Source organism: Rattus norvegicus, chromosome 2 (genome assembly GCF_036323735.1).
Source record: "Rattus norvegicus strain BN/NHsdMcwi chromosome 2, GRCr8, whole genome shotgun sequence".
Classification (NCBI taxonomy): Eukaryota; Metazoa; Chordata; class Mammalia; order Rodentia; family Muridae; genus Rattus; species Rattus norvegicus.
The window spans coordinates 196,314,875-196,330,778 of record NC_086020.1 but is presented as its reverse complement, the minus strand read 5'-3'; the positions used below and the strand labels follow the sequence as shown (position 1 = coordinate 196,330,778).

At 37.7% G+C, this 15,904-nt stretch overlaps 1 protein-coding gene and 1 pseudogene across 1 annotated transcript in view; one reads left to right on the top strand and one right to left on the bottom strand.

The window, feature by feature from the left end:
• Chia-ps1 (chitinase, acidic, pseudogene 1) overlaps positions 1-15,904 on the top strand; it is a 242,906-nt pseudogene that overhangs the window by 96,860 nt on the left and 130,142 nt on the right.
• Positions 1-15,904, bottom strand: part of Chia (chitinase, acidic) — a 42,163-nt gene that overhangs the window by 14,071 nt on the left and 12,188 nt on the right. Inside the window, 2 exon segments of the mRNA NM_207586.2 lie at positions 3,989-4,154; positions 5,277-5,333. Of these exon segments, the coding sequence (NP_997469.1) occupies positions 3,989-4,154; positions 5,277-5,333 (223 nt within the window).

Below are 15,904 nucleotides of genomic sequence, written 5' to 3'. Positions count from 1 at the left end.
ACTCGTAGCTCTGAGTGCCTGTAAAAAAATTGGAGAGAGCATACACTAGCTTGACAGCACACCTGAAAGCTCTAGAAGAAAAAGAAGCAAATTCACAGAAGAGGAGAAGATGGCAAGAAATAATCAAACTCAGACCTAAAATCAACCAAGTAGAAACAAAAAGAACTATACAAAGAATCAACAAAACAAGGAGCTGGTTGTATGAGAAAATCAACAAGATAGATATACCTGGAAAGGGAATAACATTCGAAATGTAAATAAAAAATATCCAATAAGGTAAAAAAGATGTTAAGGACCTATAGAAAGTATATATGGCATTTTCATTTGGCATAGATACAAATAAAATGATTTGTATACCTCAAAAAAGTTTGTGATTGCTAGTCAATTTGACACAACTGGGAGAGTGAGTCTCAATTGAGACATTGCCCCCATCTGCTTGGCCTATGGGTGTGTCTGTGGTGCACTTTTGTAATTGCTAATTGATGTAGAAGGATCCAGCCTACTGTTGGCTGTACCACTCTAGGCAGGCAATATGGTTTATATAAAAAAGAAATCTAGCTATATGTGACCTAGTCAATGAACAGCACTCCCCTGCTGACATTTGTGCCACTTTAGTTTCTGTTTCAAACACCTGCCTTGAGCTCCTTCCCTGGTCTCCTACTGTGATGGACTCTGAACCTGTAAACTGAAATAAATTCTTTCCTCCCCTAAGGAAGGAAGGAAGGAAGAAACAAAGAAAGGAAGGAAGGAAGGAAGGAAGAGAGAGAGAGAGAGAGAGAGAGAGAGAGAGAGAGAGAAGGAAGGAAGGAAGGAAGGAAGGAAGGAAGGAAGGAAGGAAGGAAGGAAGGAAGGAAGGGAGAAAAATCTCCCATGCTCATGGATTCACAGGATTAATACAGTAAAAATGGCCAATTTGCCAAAAGCAGTCTACAGATTCAATGCAATCCCAATCAAAATTCCAACTTAATTCTTCAAAGAATTAGAAAGTTCAATTTGCAGATTCATTTGGAAAAGCAAAAAGCCCAGGATAGTGAAAACTATTCTCAACAATAAAAGAACTTCTGGGGAAATCATCATCCCTGACCTCAAGCTGTATTATAGAACAATCGTGGTATAAACCACATGATATTGGTACAGAATCAGGCAGGTAGATCAGTGGAATTGAACTGAAGACCCAGAAATGAATCCACACACTATGGTCAGTTGAACTTTTACAAGGACATTATTTGGGACACCAAATTATGTAGGTTGTGTTGAAAAACTAAGACATTTACGTGGAAGGATGAAAGTTATAAACAATGCTATGTGTGTTTTCAAATGTTAAATCCAGATACTGCAATGTGCGTGGTTTTATTCTGTATCACTTCTGTTAGCAGAACTGTAGCCAATGATGAGATGTTGCAACTTATAACAGTCCTGTTCAACTAAGAGTAGAGGTCCTATTTCTGATCTTTGGAGCTATCTTATAAAAATGTACCGTGGTGCTGTGGAGACAGCTCTGTAATTAATATGCTTGCCATGCAAGCTAAAAACCTGAGCTCAATACAGCTATTCCCACAGAACCCACACAAACAAAAAAAAAAAACAATTCTAAGAAAGACATAGTGGCATATGTCTCTTAATCTCAGTGCTGAGGAAACTTACAGAGATGGATCCCTGGTGCTCACTGGTCAGCTATTCTGTGTTAATCCATGACTTGTAGACTAGTAAGACACTGACTCAAAAATCAAGGTTGACAGTGTCTGAGAAGTGACAGCTCACACACATGTACCTCACATATATATACACACATAAAAGTAATTTAGATTTTCTAAATTCTGTGTGTATGTGTATATGTTTTCATGTTCATGGGTGTGAACGAAAGTGCCCGTGGCAATCTTAGATTTCAGTCCTCACCTTCTACTTTCTGCCTTCCTTGAGACACGTTTTGTTTGTTGCTACTGTGTATACCAAGCTGGCTGTACCAGGGGTCCAGTATACTCCTGTCTCTGCCCACCTCTTTAGGAGCACTGGGCTTGTGTGTTTGTTACTGCATCTGGCTCTTACGTGGACTCTGGTGATTTGAGTTCAGGTGTTCATGCTCTGAAGAAAGTACTTTACCCACTGAGGCATCTTGTTAACCTGACGTTGAAGTTACTCCAAAGCCAGCTGATGACCTGGTGTATAAATTAATGTAGAAAATAATCGACCTTGGAAGAAAGTAAGTCTAAAGTCCATATTGAGGTGATGTCACTAAGATGTCAGGAAATGGACAGGATTTAACAAGCTTGGTCTGGAAATTTCAAAAAGAAAACCTTTACCCCCAGCTGAACTGACAGATGCAACTACAAAACGAAGTTGCATCACCCCCTCAGCCTGGACCTGCAACCCAAACCTCTTCCCAGAACTCAACGCCGATCAACCTTTACTTGCATGGCCCTCGATTTTATGGGCTTGATTTGCCTGGATGAGGCTGTGTAACAAGAAATGATGTGTTTGGCAGGTTCGTAGTGTGGACTACATTCATTCATATGGTGGAGACTATACACTTGGAAGCTGCATGCTAAGATACTTTACCCAAAGGAACAAATACTTTTCTTAAAATGGAGATAATTCTAACACGCAGCCCACTGCCTTATACTGTATCTGGGGTTCTGGTTACCGCCCAATCTGTTCCTTCCAGTGTTCTCAAGAAACATTTTCCTATTGCTCTGAAGTTATGGGTCAATTTATCCACTGGCAATTCCTTGCCCAATTTGATAAACCTCATAGATGTTGCATTTATTACTTCATTTATTTTTCTGTGGAAATCATATAAATTGCTGTTCTTTGCCATGCCTTCCAGGATGGTATTCATTCAATTCATTGTGGTAATTGTGGATAGATCATACTAATATTCAAAGCTAAATTAACTAGTTCTTTCATTATTCTTCCTATCTATATCAGCAGCACTATAACAATATTAGTTCTTGAAATTAGAAAAAGAGGAATTCTTTTCTGTCAAGCACAATTCCTGCTGATATTTGATCTCTTTATATCTCTTTGTATATTCTCTTCTTCCATCAGTGCTAGGTCCATTGGGACCTTGGTCACCTCTTGCTTAACTTATTTCATTGACTTCCTACTCTATCCTGTCTTTGCACTCCTAATTCATAATTAATTCCAAAATAACCATTCCAAAGTATACAAGTCTGGTCATATTTATCAATGCACATTTTTTCAAAGATTTCCATTTTCCTTAAGCAAGTTTAATTTTTAGCTTAATATAAGACGTGCAGGTAAGTAACCTGATTCTTGCTGTCTTGCTGTGAGGCTTGAAACTCACTCCTCAGTTGCTCACAAAAAAAAAACTGTCTTCTTTTGTGTCATTTCCATCTGCGCTGAATTACATAACACCAAGTTCTCTCAAGACTATGATCCACCTCATTTTACCTAGAAAGCTCCTTGTGACCTTACCCAAGAAAAGAATTAGGTGACTCTGAATTTGCTTTTGGATCCTGTAGACCTTGGATTCAGTGTAGCTTATCAGAGCTTATATCAGGATGTGCTACAGTTGTTGCTTATGCTTCAGTTTTCCACCTCAGATGTGTGTTCTTTAATGTCAAGACTCTGCCTTATTCTCAGTTTTAACCTATTCCCAATAACTGGCACAGAGCATAGACTACTCAATAACAGTAGACAATTATTGTATCTCAAACAGACATGGGAGGTATTTATGACACTAGCTGTATGATGTCCAAATTATGTATGCCTTTTTAATACCTTAGTTACTTATCTGTGTAATGAAGGTCATAATGCTTAAGGAGCCTATATGGTTTAGTAAATGTCAAGATGAAGTGAACTCTGAGTAATGTGCAGCACATTGATGGGTCAAGGAGTACGTGATATCTAAGCAACTTTCTTATGCTAATTCTAAAAGCTTGGTTTTATTGTGCAAGCACCTGGTCCTCATTGAAAAAAAATAGACTTTGAAAATTATAGACCTAACAACTGTTCCTGGCTTCCTCACCTTCACCAGGACAGTGAAGAGATGCTTGTCCTGAGGAGGGCTCCCACGTGAGCCTGGGTATTCCCAGTCCAGGTCCAGTCCATCAAACCCATACTGTCGCAGGAATTTGATGACTGAGGTAATAAAGGTCTGGCGGTTCTGAGAAGTGGAAACCATGGTGGTGAAACTAGGGGAAAGCAAAACAGTCAGAGTGAGGCCTTGGTGTTCTGAACATACTGGAAAAATAGTTTAAATTCAATTTCTGTCTGACAGTCCTTGATCAGGACCTGACTGAGGACTAAAGTGTGTTCCAGGGCTGTCCTGGACTCTCTTTGCATTCACTATTCTTACCAGCCATGGTACCTCAGAATTCACTTTATTTTACCATTCTTCCCAACTCCCAGTTCAAACATTTTCCCAAAATGCCTTTGTTGTTTTGAATACCCAACTAATTTAGTTCAGAGCATTCTGCCTTCACATATGCCTCCAGTCCATATTTACTCAAATAAGTCTTGATTTTACATATGGTCTCATTTTATTTTCATGGGAAGACAGACAAAAGATATACAGGACCTTCGTCAAATCTTATAGCCTTTGTATACATTAAGATGTTTTTTAACTGGACAACTAAAGCTCATAGAATGGTGTCCAAAAATATCCATCCAATTTTATCCATGTAAAACCTAAAGTAGTCATTCTAAAATCTCCCGATAAGTATCAATAATCTGATACAGTAATTTATTAAGTAAAATTTCATTTAATGGATTTTCTTAATAGCCGTTTTCTGGGTTTGGGGCTGCATGTATATGGGCTGGATCCCCAGGTGCGGCAGGCTCTAAAATTTTGAAGTATAAAACGACATAGATTATGATATATTGTTTTTGATAGTAAATAAACAAGTGGTTTATCAGAGAAAGAACTGGAAGAGCTTGAAGGGGCTCGAACCCCAAAAGTACAATAATGTCAAGCAACCAGAGCTTCCAGGGACTAAGCCACTACCTAAATACTATACATGGACTGACCCTGGACTCGGACCCCATAGGTAGCAATGAATATCCTAGTAAGAGCACCAGTGGAAGGGGAAGCCCTGGGTCCTGCTAAGTCTGAACCCCCAGTGAACTAGACTATAGGGGGAGGGCGGCAATGGGGGGAGGGTTGGGAGGGGAACACCCATAAGGAAGGGGAGGGGGGAGGGGGATGTTTGCCCGGAAACCGGGAAAGGGAATAACACTTGAAATGTATATAAGAAATACTCAAGTTAATAAAAAAAATAAATAAATAAACAAGTGGTTTTCTAGAGAGAACTTACGGAGCAGTTCCAAAGTTCCAACCTCCAATTGCCAGGAGAGTTTTCAGTTTGCTGTTCCTATAAAGCAAAAGATAAACAAAAAAATTATTTATTTTTATTTGATTATTTTATTTACATTTCAAATGTTATCCCTCTCTCTTGGTTTCCCATTCATAAACCCCTACCCCATACCCCATACCCCATACCCCATACCCCTTCTTCAGGAGGGTGTTGCCCACAACCCCCACTCCTTCCCACCTCCCTGCCCTGATATTCCCCTACACTGGGGGTTCCAGCCATGAGAAGACCAAGGTACCCAAGAAGGCCATCCTCTGCTACATATGCAGCTGGAGCCATGGGTCTGTCCATGTGTATTCTTTGGATGGTGCTTTAGTCTCTGGGAGCTCTAGTTGGTTGGTATTGTTGCTCTAATGGGATTGCAAGGCCTTTCAGGTCCTTCAATCCTTTCTCTAACTCCTCCAATGGGGGACCCTGTTCTCAGCTAGTTGTCTGCTAACATTCACCTCTGTATTTATCATGTTCTGGAAGAGCCTCTCAGGAGACAGCTCTATCAGGCTCCTGTCAGCATGCACTTCTTGGCATCAGCAATATTGTCTGGGTTTGGGGGCTGCATGTATACGGGCTGGATCCCCAGGTGGGGCAGGCTCTGAATGGCCATTCTTTCAGGCTCTGCTCCAAACTTTTTCTCCATATCTCCTCCTATGAATATTTTTGTTCCCCCTTTTAAGAAGGACTAAACCATCTGTACTTTGGTTGTACTCTTTATTGAGCTTCATGAAATCTGTGAATTATATCTTGGGTAATTCAAGCTTTTGGACTAATATCCACTTATTAGTGATTGTATACCATGTGTGTTTTTTGGGGATTGGGTTGGCTCACTCAGGATGATATTTTCTAGTTCCATCCATTGCCTATGAATTTCATAAAGGCGTTGTTTTTAATAGCTGAGTAGTACTTCATTGTTTTAAATGTACCACATTTTCTTATCCTCTGTTGAAGAATGTCTGGGTTCTTTCCAGCTTCTGGCCATTATAAATAAGGCTGCTATGAACATAGTGGAGCATGTGTCTTTGTTGTATGTTAGAGCATCTTTGGGTGTGTGCCCAGGAGTAGTATAGCTGGGTCCTAAGGTAGTGGAATGTCTAATTTTCTGAGGAACCTCCAGACTGATTTCCAGAGTGGTTGTACCAGCTTGCAATCCCACCAACAATGGAAGAGTGTTCCTCTTCTTCCACATCCTTCCCATCATCTGTTGTCACCTGAGTTTTTGATCTTAGCCATTCTGACTGGTGTGAGGTGGAATCTCAGGGTTGTTCTAATTTGCATTTCCTTGATGACTAGGGATGTTGAACATTTCTTTAGGTGCTTCTCAGCCATTCAATATTCCTCAGCTGTGAGTTCTTTGTTTAACTCTGTATCCCATTTTTAATAGGGTTATTTGATTCTCTGAAGTCTAACTTCTTCAGTTCTTTTATATTTTAGATATCAGCTGTCTATCAGATGTAGGATTAGTAAAGATCTTTTCCCAATCTGTTGGTTGATATTTTGTCCTAATGACAATGTCCTTTGCTTACAGAGGCTTTGCAATTTTATGAAGTCCCATTTGTCGATTCTTGATCTTAGAGCATAAGCCATTGGTTCTCTGTTCAGGAAAATTTCCCCAATGCCCGTGTGTTTTAGGCTCTTTCCCACTTTTTCTTCTTTATTCTTTGTTTTATTGATATTTTTATTTACAATTCAAATGTTATCCCATTTCCTAGCTTCCCATTCATAAAGCCTTTATCCCATTCCCCATTCCCCTTCTTCTATTCACCCACCCTACCTCCCAACCTCAACCAAGTAGAAACAAAAAGAACTGTACAAAAAATCAACAAAACCAGGAGCTGTTTCTTTCAAAAAATTCACAAAAGATATAAACCCCTAGCCAGACTAACCAGAAGGCATGGAGAGAGTATCCAAATTGACAAAGTCATAAGTGAAAAGGGAGTCATAACAACAGAATCTGAGGAAATTCAAAAAATCATCAGATCCTACAATGAAAGTTTTTATTTAACAAAACTGGAAAGTCTAGGGGAAATGGACAATGTTCTATACAGATACCAGCTACCAAAGTTAAATCGGGATTAGATTAATCATCTAAACTGTCCCATAACTCTTAAAGAAATACAAGCAATTATTAAAAGTCTCCCAACCAAAAATAGCCCAGGACCAGATGGGTTTAGTGAAGAATTCTATCAGATCTTCATAGAAGACCTCATACAATACTGTCTAAACTATTCCACAAAATAGAAACAAAAGCATCACTATCTCATTTCTTCAATGAAGCCACAATTATGCTTATACCTAAATCACACAAATACTCAACAAAGAAAGAGAACTTCAGACCAATTTCCCTTATGAATATCGATGCAAAAATACTCAATAAAATTCTCACAAACTGAACCCAAGACATCAAAATGATCATCCATCATGATCAAGTAGGCTTCATCCCAAGGATACAGGGATGGTTCAATATATGGAAATCTATCAATGTAATTCACTATATAAACAAACTCAAAGGGAAAACCACATGATCATCTCATTAGATGCTGAGAAAGCACTTAACAAAGAAATATTTAAATCCATGGGTCCTGCCATTTAAAATAACATTTCTGTTTATGATATTGGGCCTGCTCAAATTATTCATGGTAGTACTGATGTGGTACTATTTACTTGAGTTATTTGAGCTATTTTTCCACTATTGAAACTTTGTTTACAAAAGCTCTTTGTATTATCTTCATAAATAAGGTCAGGGATATGCAGAGAAATCAGAATTATATAATTGTTAGACTTATTGCTAGCAATATTTGTGCTACATATAACTTTAAAAGCATAATTAGCTCATTGCCCTTCCCTCAGATAAAATGTTAAATGTTACTTAAGCATAATCATATTTTATCCTTTATTTTGTTAATATAAGTTAATTGAAGCATCACTGGAAACATAGATAGCAAGTGCAAAAGGGCAATGGAATTATATAAAATTAAAGCTACTACACAGAAAAGGAATAAAGACGACAGAGAAAGGACACAATATGTAGATCGCAGGGTTTATAGCTGGGTGATATCGATGGTTACCTTTCTCTATACCTTACAGTAACTTCCAGCGTCAGGAATTCTAGGTGGGAGAGGTAAACATTCTAGTTTGATACCAGCTTGATTTCTCCATATTTGATGATATAAGTGATGGTGTACTCATAGAGCCTTACCATTACATTGTAGAAAATAATGAACAGCCTTAGTAATAGACTGTGATTGAGGTGATTGGGTAGGGACCCTTTTGGCCGCTGATTTAATACAGTGTAACCTACTCTTGCCACTTGAAGTTTTATTTGGTGCATAAGATTTTGAGTTGGGACCAGAAGCCACAACGCACCTACAGCCTCAGGAAAATGGCCTAACCACAGACTACTTATATTCCCTCAGTGCCTGCTCAGCCTTCCCCTAACTGCCTTTCCTCCACTTGTCATCATATTCTCAGAACCCAACTCGGGTAGAAGCCTCCTGTCACACCAGAGGCCAAGCCACCCACCAGAATTCCAGGTTGGCTGGTTGTGTGTGAACTGTCCCACTTTCTCATTGCTTGCCAATCCCGTGGCAACTCGCCCTCCTTTTGACCATATCCCAGCCCTCAACTCCAGAAGAGGCACCCTTCTGTACCAACAAACATAGTAGCCACCAAAACAACAGCAGATAGTCCACCCACCACAACACTGTCCCTATTCAGTTCCCTGTAACATAGCTCCAGTCATGACATACAGCTCCAATACCACATCCTGCCTCCAAAATCTGCTGAGGGCCACTGGCTGAACCAGAGGCTGTGCCTGGCACCAGAACTCCAGGCCCCAACTTGAGTAATGAACAACTACTCAACTACAGGCCACTCCAGTCAGAAGACCAGAGAGGAAACAGAAGTCAATGGGGAAAAGACACCCATCAAAGACAAACTCAGAAATTACTATTTATAACTATAATTATCTCTGAACCATATTCCTATGTACCACTGTAAGAACACAATCAACAACAGCCAGGATAATGTGTCCCCATCAGAGCCATGCTATCCTACTATGGAAATCCCAGAATATCCTAACTCAGCTAAAGCACAAGAAAGCAACCATCAAACCATCTTTATGAAAATGGTAAAGATTCCCCAAGGGGAAATGAATAAGTATCTTAAAGAAATTGAGGAAAAGATAAGCAAAAACTGGAGGAAATGAATAAATCCCTTAAAGATATCCGAGAAAAAGAAATCAAATAGTTGATGAACTTGAATAAAACAGTTCAAGATCAGAAAATGGAAACAGAAGCAATAAAGAAAACAAAAACTGAAGGACTTCTGAAAATAGGATAAACAAACAGGAACTACAGAAACTATAAAGGTACAAGCTTGCAGAATGCCAAATATACCTACAACCACCACCACATAATAATAAAAACATTAACCATTCAAAACAAAGAAAAATATTAGAAGCTGCAAGGAAGAAAAGACCAAGTAACATAAAAGCAGAACTATTAGAATTATACCTGATTTCACAATGGAGACTTTAGAAGATGAAGAGCTTGAACATCTTACAGACTGGAAGAGACCACAACTGCCAGCCTAGACTACTATACCCAGCAAAACATTCAATTACCATAGATGAAGAAAATAAGATATTCTACCATAATGTCAAATTTGAACAATATGTATTAGAGCAGTGGCTTTCTCTGACTCTGTTGCCTGCCTTTAAATCTCTTTCCCTTAACTGGGCTGCCTTGTCCAACCTCAGTAGGTGAAAATGCACTTATCCCTACTGCAGCTTAATATGCCAAATTGTGTTGGTATCTATGGGAGGCCTGACCTTCACTAAAGAGAAAGGGGGACTAGAAGGAGGGGAAGTAAAAGGGAGAAACTGGGAAGAGAGGAGAGGGTAAGCTGTGATTGGGATATAAGATTAATCGACTAATTGATTAATTGTTTGATTGATTGATTACTTGTTTAAAGAGAAATCAATTAGTTAATTAAGGAGAAAAAAGAATAAGCAATACCTGTCCACAATCCAGTCCTACAAAAGGTGATAGAAGAAAAGTTCCAACCCTAGGAGGTAAACTACATCTATGAAAACAAAAGGAATAAGGGAAGCACGCACACACACACACACACACACACACACACACACACACACACACACGCACACACACACATACTCCAACAACAATAACAACAACAAAATAAGAGGAATTAGAAGTCATTGGTCATTGATAGCTCTCAAATGTTAATGGATTCGATGCCCAAATAAAAAGGCATAGGCTAACATATTGGATGGAAAAACAGGATCCATCCTTCTGCTGCTTATAATAAGTAATATCAAAGATAGACATTATCTCAGAGTAAAGAGGTAGAAAAAGATATTCCAAGAAAATGGGCCTAAGATAAAATCTGGTGGAGTCATTGTAATATCTAACATAAACTTCAAATCAAACATATTTGAAGAAGATAGGAAAGAACACTTTATACTCATCAAAGGAAAGATCCACCAAAATGACCTTCCAATTCTTAATATCTGTGCTCCAAAAACAAAGGGACCCACATTTGCAAAGGAAAGATTACTACACTATTGATCACATATCATCTTCTCACAGATAATGACAGACTTTAATATCACGTACTCAAAAATAAACGCCATCAAGACAAAACCAAACAGAAAAATATTGTAGCTAACAAATGCTAAACCAACTGAACCTAACAAATATTTACTGAGCATTTTATTCAAACCCAATGTAATATACCTTCTATTCTGTACCTCTCATAATTTTCTCCAAAGTTGAACACATACTTGAACACAAAGCAAGTCTCAGCAGATATAAGAAAATTTAAATAACTTCCTGAATTCTAGCAGACTATCAGGAACTTTCAATTTCAATTTCTGTTGTTTCAACAACAGAAACAACAAAAATCCTACAAACTCAGAAACTGAACGAAAACTGGGTCAAGACAGAAATAAGGAAATTAAAGACTTACAAGGATTCAATGAAAATGAATATATAACATAAACAAACTTATGAGACACAATGAAAGCAGTGTTAAGAGGAAGTTGGAGAGATCTCATACTAGCAGGTTAACAGCACATCAAAAATTCTAGAAGAAAAAAAGTAATCAAACCTAGTAGAGTAACAGTGAAAATAAACTGAGGTCTAAAGTCAATTAAATAGAAAGAAAGTTATTAATGCAAAGAATCAATAAAACAAATAGTTAGCTGTTTGAGAAAATCATAAGATGGACAAATCCTAGTCCAAACTGACTAAAACACAGAGAGAATTAACAAAATCATCAAGGAAAAGGACATAACAACAAATGCTGAGGAAATTCAGAAAATCTTAAGAACATAGTTTAAAAACATATACTCTACCAAAATGGAAAATATAAAGGAAATGACTAGTTTCCTCAATAGGTACTACTTATTAAAGTTAAATAAAAGTGAGATAAACAATTTTTTAAAACCTATAAATCCTAGTGAAAAAGGAGACAGTCATGAAAAATCCCCCAATAAAATCCCAGGGACAGATGGTTTTAGCACAAAATTCTATAAGAATTTCAAAGAAGAGATAACATCAATACTCTGCAAATCATTCCACAAAATAGAAACAGAAGGAACTGTACCAAAATCATTTTATTATACTGATACACAAACAACTCAACAGAGAAAGAGAATTATGGACTAACTTTTTTTAAAGCATGTGTGCAAAAAATACTCAATAAAATAGTTGTGAACTGAATACAAGAACACCAAAAAGATCATCCGCAATGTTTAAATAAGCTTCATCCTAGAAACGCAGGGATGGCTCAATATACAAAAATCAATAAATGAAAGGTTTTTTAAAAAAACAAGAACATCTGACTTGATGCAGAAAAGACCTTTGACAAACATCCCACACCCCTTCATAATAAATCCCATGTAAGGATACAAGAAAACAAGGGATATATCAGGTAATGTACATCAACCATGTAGCCAACATAAAATTAAGTGGAAAGCAACTCAAAGCAATTCCACTGAAATCAGAATCAAAGTTGTCTTTTTTTTTCAATATATATTAAGCATAGAACTTGATGTTTTAGATAGACCAACAAGACAACTTAAGGAGATCACAGGTGTACAAAGTGGAAAGGAATAAGTCAAAGTATCTTTATTTGCAGGTGATATGATAGTATATGTAAGTGACCATAAAATTTCACCAGAGAACTCATACAACTGAGAAATCCTATTCAGCAAAGTAGATGGATACAAGACTAACTTAAAATATCATTACCCTTCCTACATACAAATGACAAAGTAATTTAGAAAGAGATCAGTGAAACAACATTCTTCCCATAACATCAAGTAATATAAAATACCTTGGGGTAAACTTTGACTACTCAAGTAAGTCAAAGACATATGATAAAAGCTTCAAATCTTTAAGAAGGACATTGAAAAACATATCAGAAGATGTAAATATCCCCCATGCTTATGGATCACTTGGATTAACATTGTAAAAATGGCTATTCTACCAAAAACGACCTACAGATTCAATGTAATTCCCATCAAATTCCAGCACACTTCTTTTCAGACCTTTCAAGGACAATTCTCAGTTTCATATGGAAGAAAAACAGAATAGCTAAAACAATCATCAACAATAGAAGAACTGTTAGACATACTATCATTCCTGATTTCAAGTTGTATTATAGACATAGTAATCAAACTTTCATGGTATTGACATAAAAGCAGAAAACCCAGAAGTAAACTCACACACCAATGGACATATAATATTTATAGAGAAGTCCAAAATAACACTGGAAAAAAAACATGTTCAATAAATAGTGTTGGTCAAACTGGATGTGTAAATGTAAAAAGAATGCATACAGCTTCCAGTCCACAAATAAACCTGCAGCAGTCAGAGATCAACACACCATATCCACTCAACACTCTACCTGACTCCCAGGAGGTCAGCTAAATCTCAACACATAGATGAGACCCAGAGCCCCACTCCCACCCCAATGTCCTTGCCTGCTGGGACCTCAGTAATCCTTAAAGGAAAATTCTTAACACTAAGTGCCTTCATAAAGAAATTGGAGAGATCTCATCTTCTTATACTAAAAACTTAACAGCATATCTGTAATATCCAGAACAAAAAGAGGCACATACACCCAAGAGGAATAGATAGCAGGAAATAGACAAACTCAGGGCTGAAGTCAATCAGTTAGGGGGAAAAGCACAATAAAAAGTCATGAAAAACAGGAGCTGGTTCTTTGAGAAAATCAACAAGATAGATAAATCCTTAGTCAAACTAAATAAAATGCACTGAGACAGTATCCAAATTAACAAAATAAGAAATGAAAAGGGAAATGCACCAACAAAAACAGATGAAAAGAATCATTAGGTGTTAATTCAAAATCCTATATTCCATAAAAATGGAAAAAATCTAAATGAAATGGATGATTTTCATGACAGCTACCACTTACCAAAGCTAAACCAAGATTAAGAAAACTATCTAAAGTCCTATAATCCCTAAGGAAATAGAAGCAGTCATTAGAAGTCTCCTAACCAAAAATAGCCCAGGCCTGATGGTTTTAGTGCAAAATCCTACCAGACTTTCAAAGAAGAGCTAATAACAATACTCCTCAAAGTATTTCACAATAGAAACAGAAGGAATACTAACTAATTCATTCTGCGAGGCCACAGTTACCCTGATACCTAAAAGACACAAAAAATGAAGAAAGAGAACTTCACACCAATTTTTCTTATGAACATTGATGCAAAAATACACAAAAATTCACAAAATCAAATCCAACAACACATCGAAAACATCATTTCCCACAGTCAAGTAGGCTTCATGCCAGAGACACAGGGATGGATGAAAACCCATCAATATAATACACTATAAAGACAAACTGAAAGAAAAAAATCATAGGATCATCTCATTAGATGCCTTTGACAAAATTCAACACCACTTCATATTTAAAGTATTAGAGAGAACATGGATACAAGGCACATACCTATATATAAACAAAGAAATATATAGGTAAGATTGAACAATAGGCAAGATTGAACAAAATAGAGAAAAACTTAATTTCACTAAAATCAGGGACAAGATTGCAGGAACATGGCTGCCTGATCTCTACCTATCTATTGAGTATTGTAATGAAAGTTCTAGCTGGGGCAATAAGACAATGAAAGGAGATCAAGAGGGTACAAATTGAAAAGGAAGAATTCAAATTATTACTATTTGTGGATAATATGAGATAATACATAAGCAATCCCTCAAATTCTACCAGAGAACTTCTACAGCTGAATGATAGGATGTAAAATTAACTCAAAGAAATTAGTAGCCCACCTTTATACCAATGATAAATGGCCAAAAAGATATTATGGAAACAACGTCATTCACAATAGCCACAAATAATATAAAATATATTGGTTTAACTCTAACTAAGCAAATGAAAAATCTGTATGACAAGAACTTTAAGTCCATGAAGAAAAAAAATTGAAGAAGATATCAGAAGATGAAAAGCTCTTTCATGCTCATGGGTTGATAGGATTAACATATTGAAAATGGCCATCTTATTCTAATTCCATCCATTTGCCTGCAAAACTGAGGATGTCCTCATTCTTAATAGCTGAGTAGTAAGTATTCCACTGTGTAAATGAACTACATTTTGTGTATCATGGGACATCTAGGTTGTTTCCAAGTTCTGGTTATCACAAATAAGGCCACTATGAACATAGTGGAACATGTGCCACTGTGGCATGGTGGGGCGTCTTTTGGGTATATTCCCAAGAGTGGTATTTCTGGATCTTTAGGTCCTGATCAAGGTAACTCAGACCCAAAAAGACATGCACAGTAAGTTCTGACTAATAAGTGGATATTAGCCCCCAAAAAAAGTACAGAATACCCAAGATACAGTCCACGGAACTCAAAAAGATCAACAAGCTGAGGGCTCAACTGAGGATGCCTCGGTCCCACTTGGGAGGGAGAAGAAAGCAACCATTGTAGGGAGGGATGGAGGGACAGGAGAGGGAAATGGGATCTGGGTGGATGGAAAGGAGAACATGATCTGGTATTGGGTGGGGAAATGAACTGAAGCCCTGAGGGCCAAAAGAAAGAATGGAAACAGACAACCTTGGGAGGAAGGAGGTTAGGAGGACCCTCCAGAATGTACCAGAGAACTGGGAAGTAAGAAAACCTCAGGACTCAAGGGGGCACTCTAGATGAAATAGCATACAGTGGGGAAAGGGAACTTATTGAACCTACCTCCAGCAGAAAGACAGGGCATAAACTGAGGGATGGGGTTGCTATCCCACAGTCAAAGTTCTAACCCATAATTCTTCATGTCTAAAAGAAGTGCATGGATGGAAATGGAGAAAAGCCTGAGGAAAAGAAGGTCCAATGACAGGCCTAAAGTGGGATCCAGCTCAAGGGGAAATCCCAAGACCTGACACCATTACTGATGCTATGGGGTGCTCACAAAAAGGGACCTATCATGACAGCCCTTCAAAAGACCCAACAAGCAGCTGAAAGAGTCAGATGCAGATAATGTGCACTCAACCAATGAATAGAAGCTGCTGCCCCCTCTGG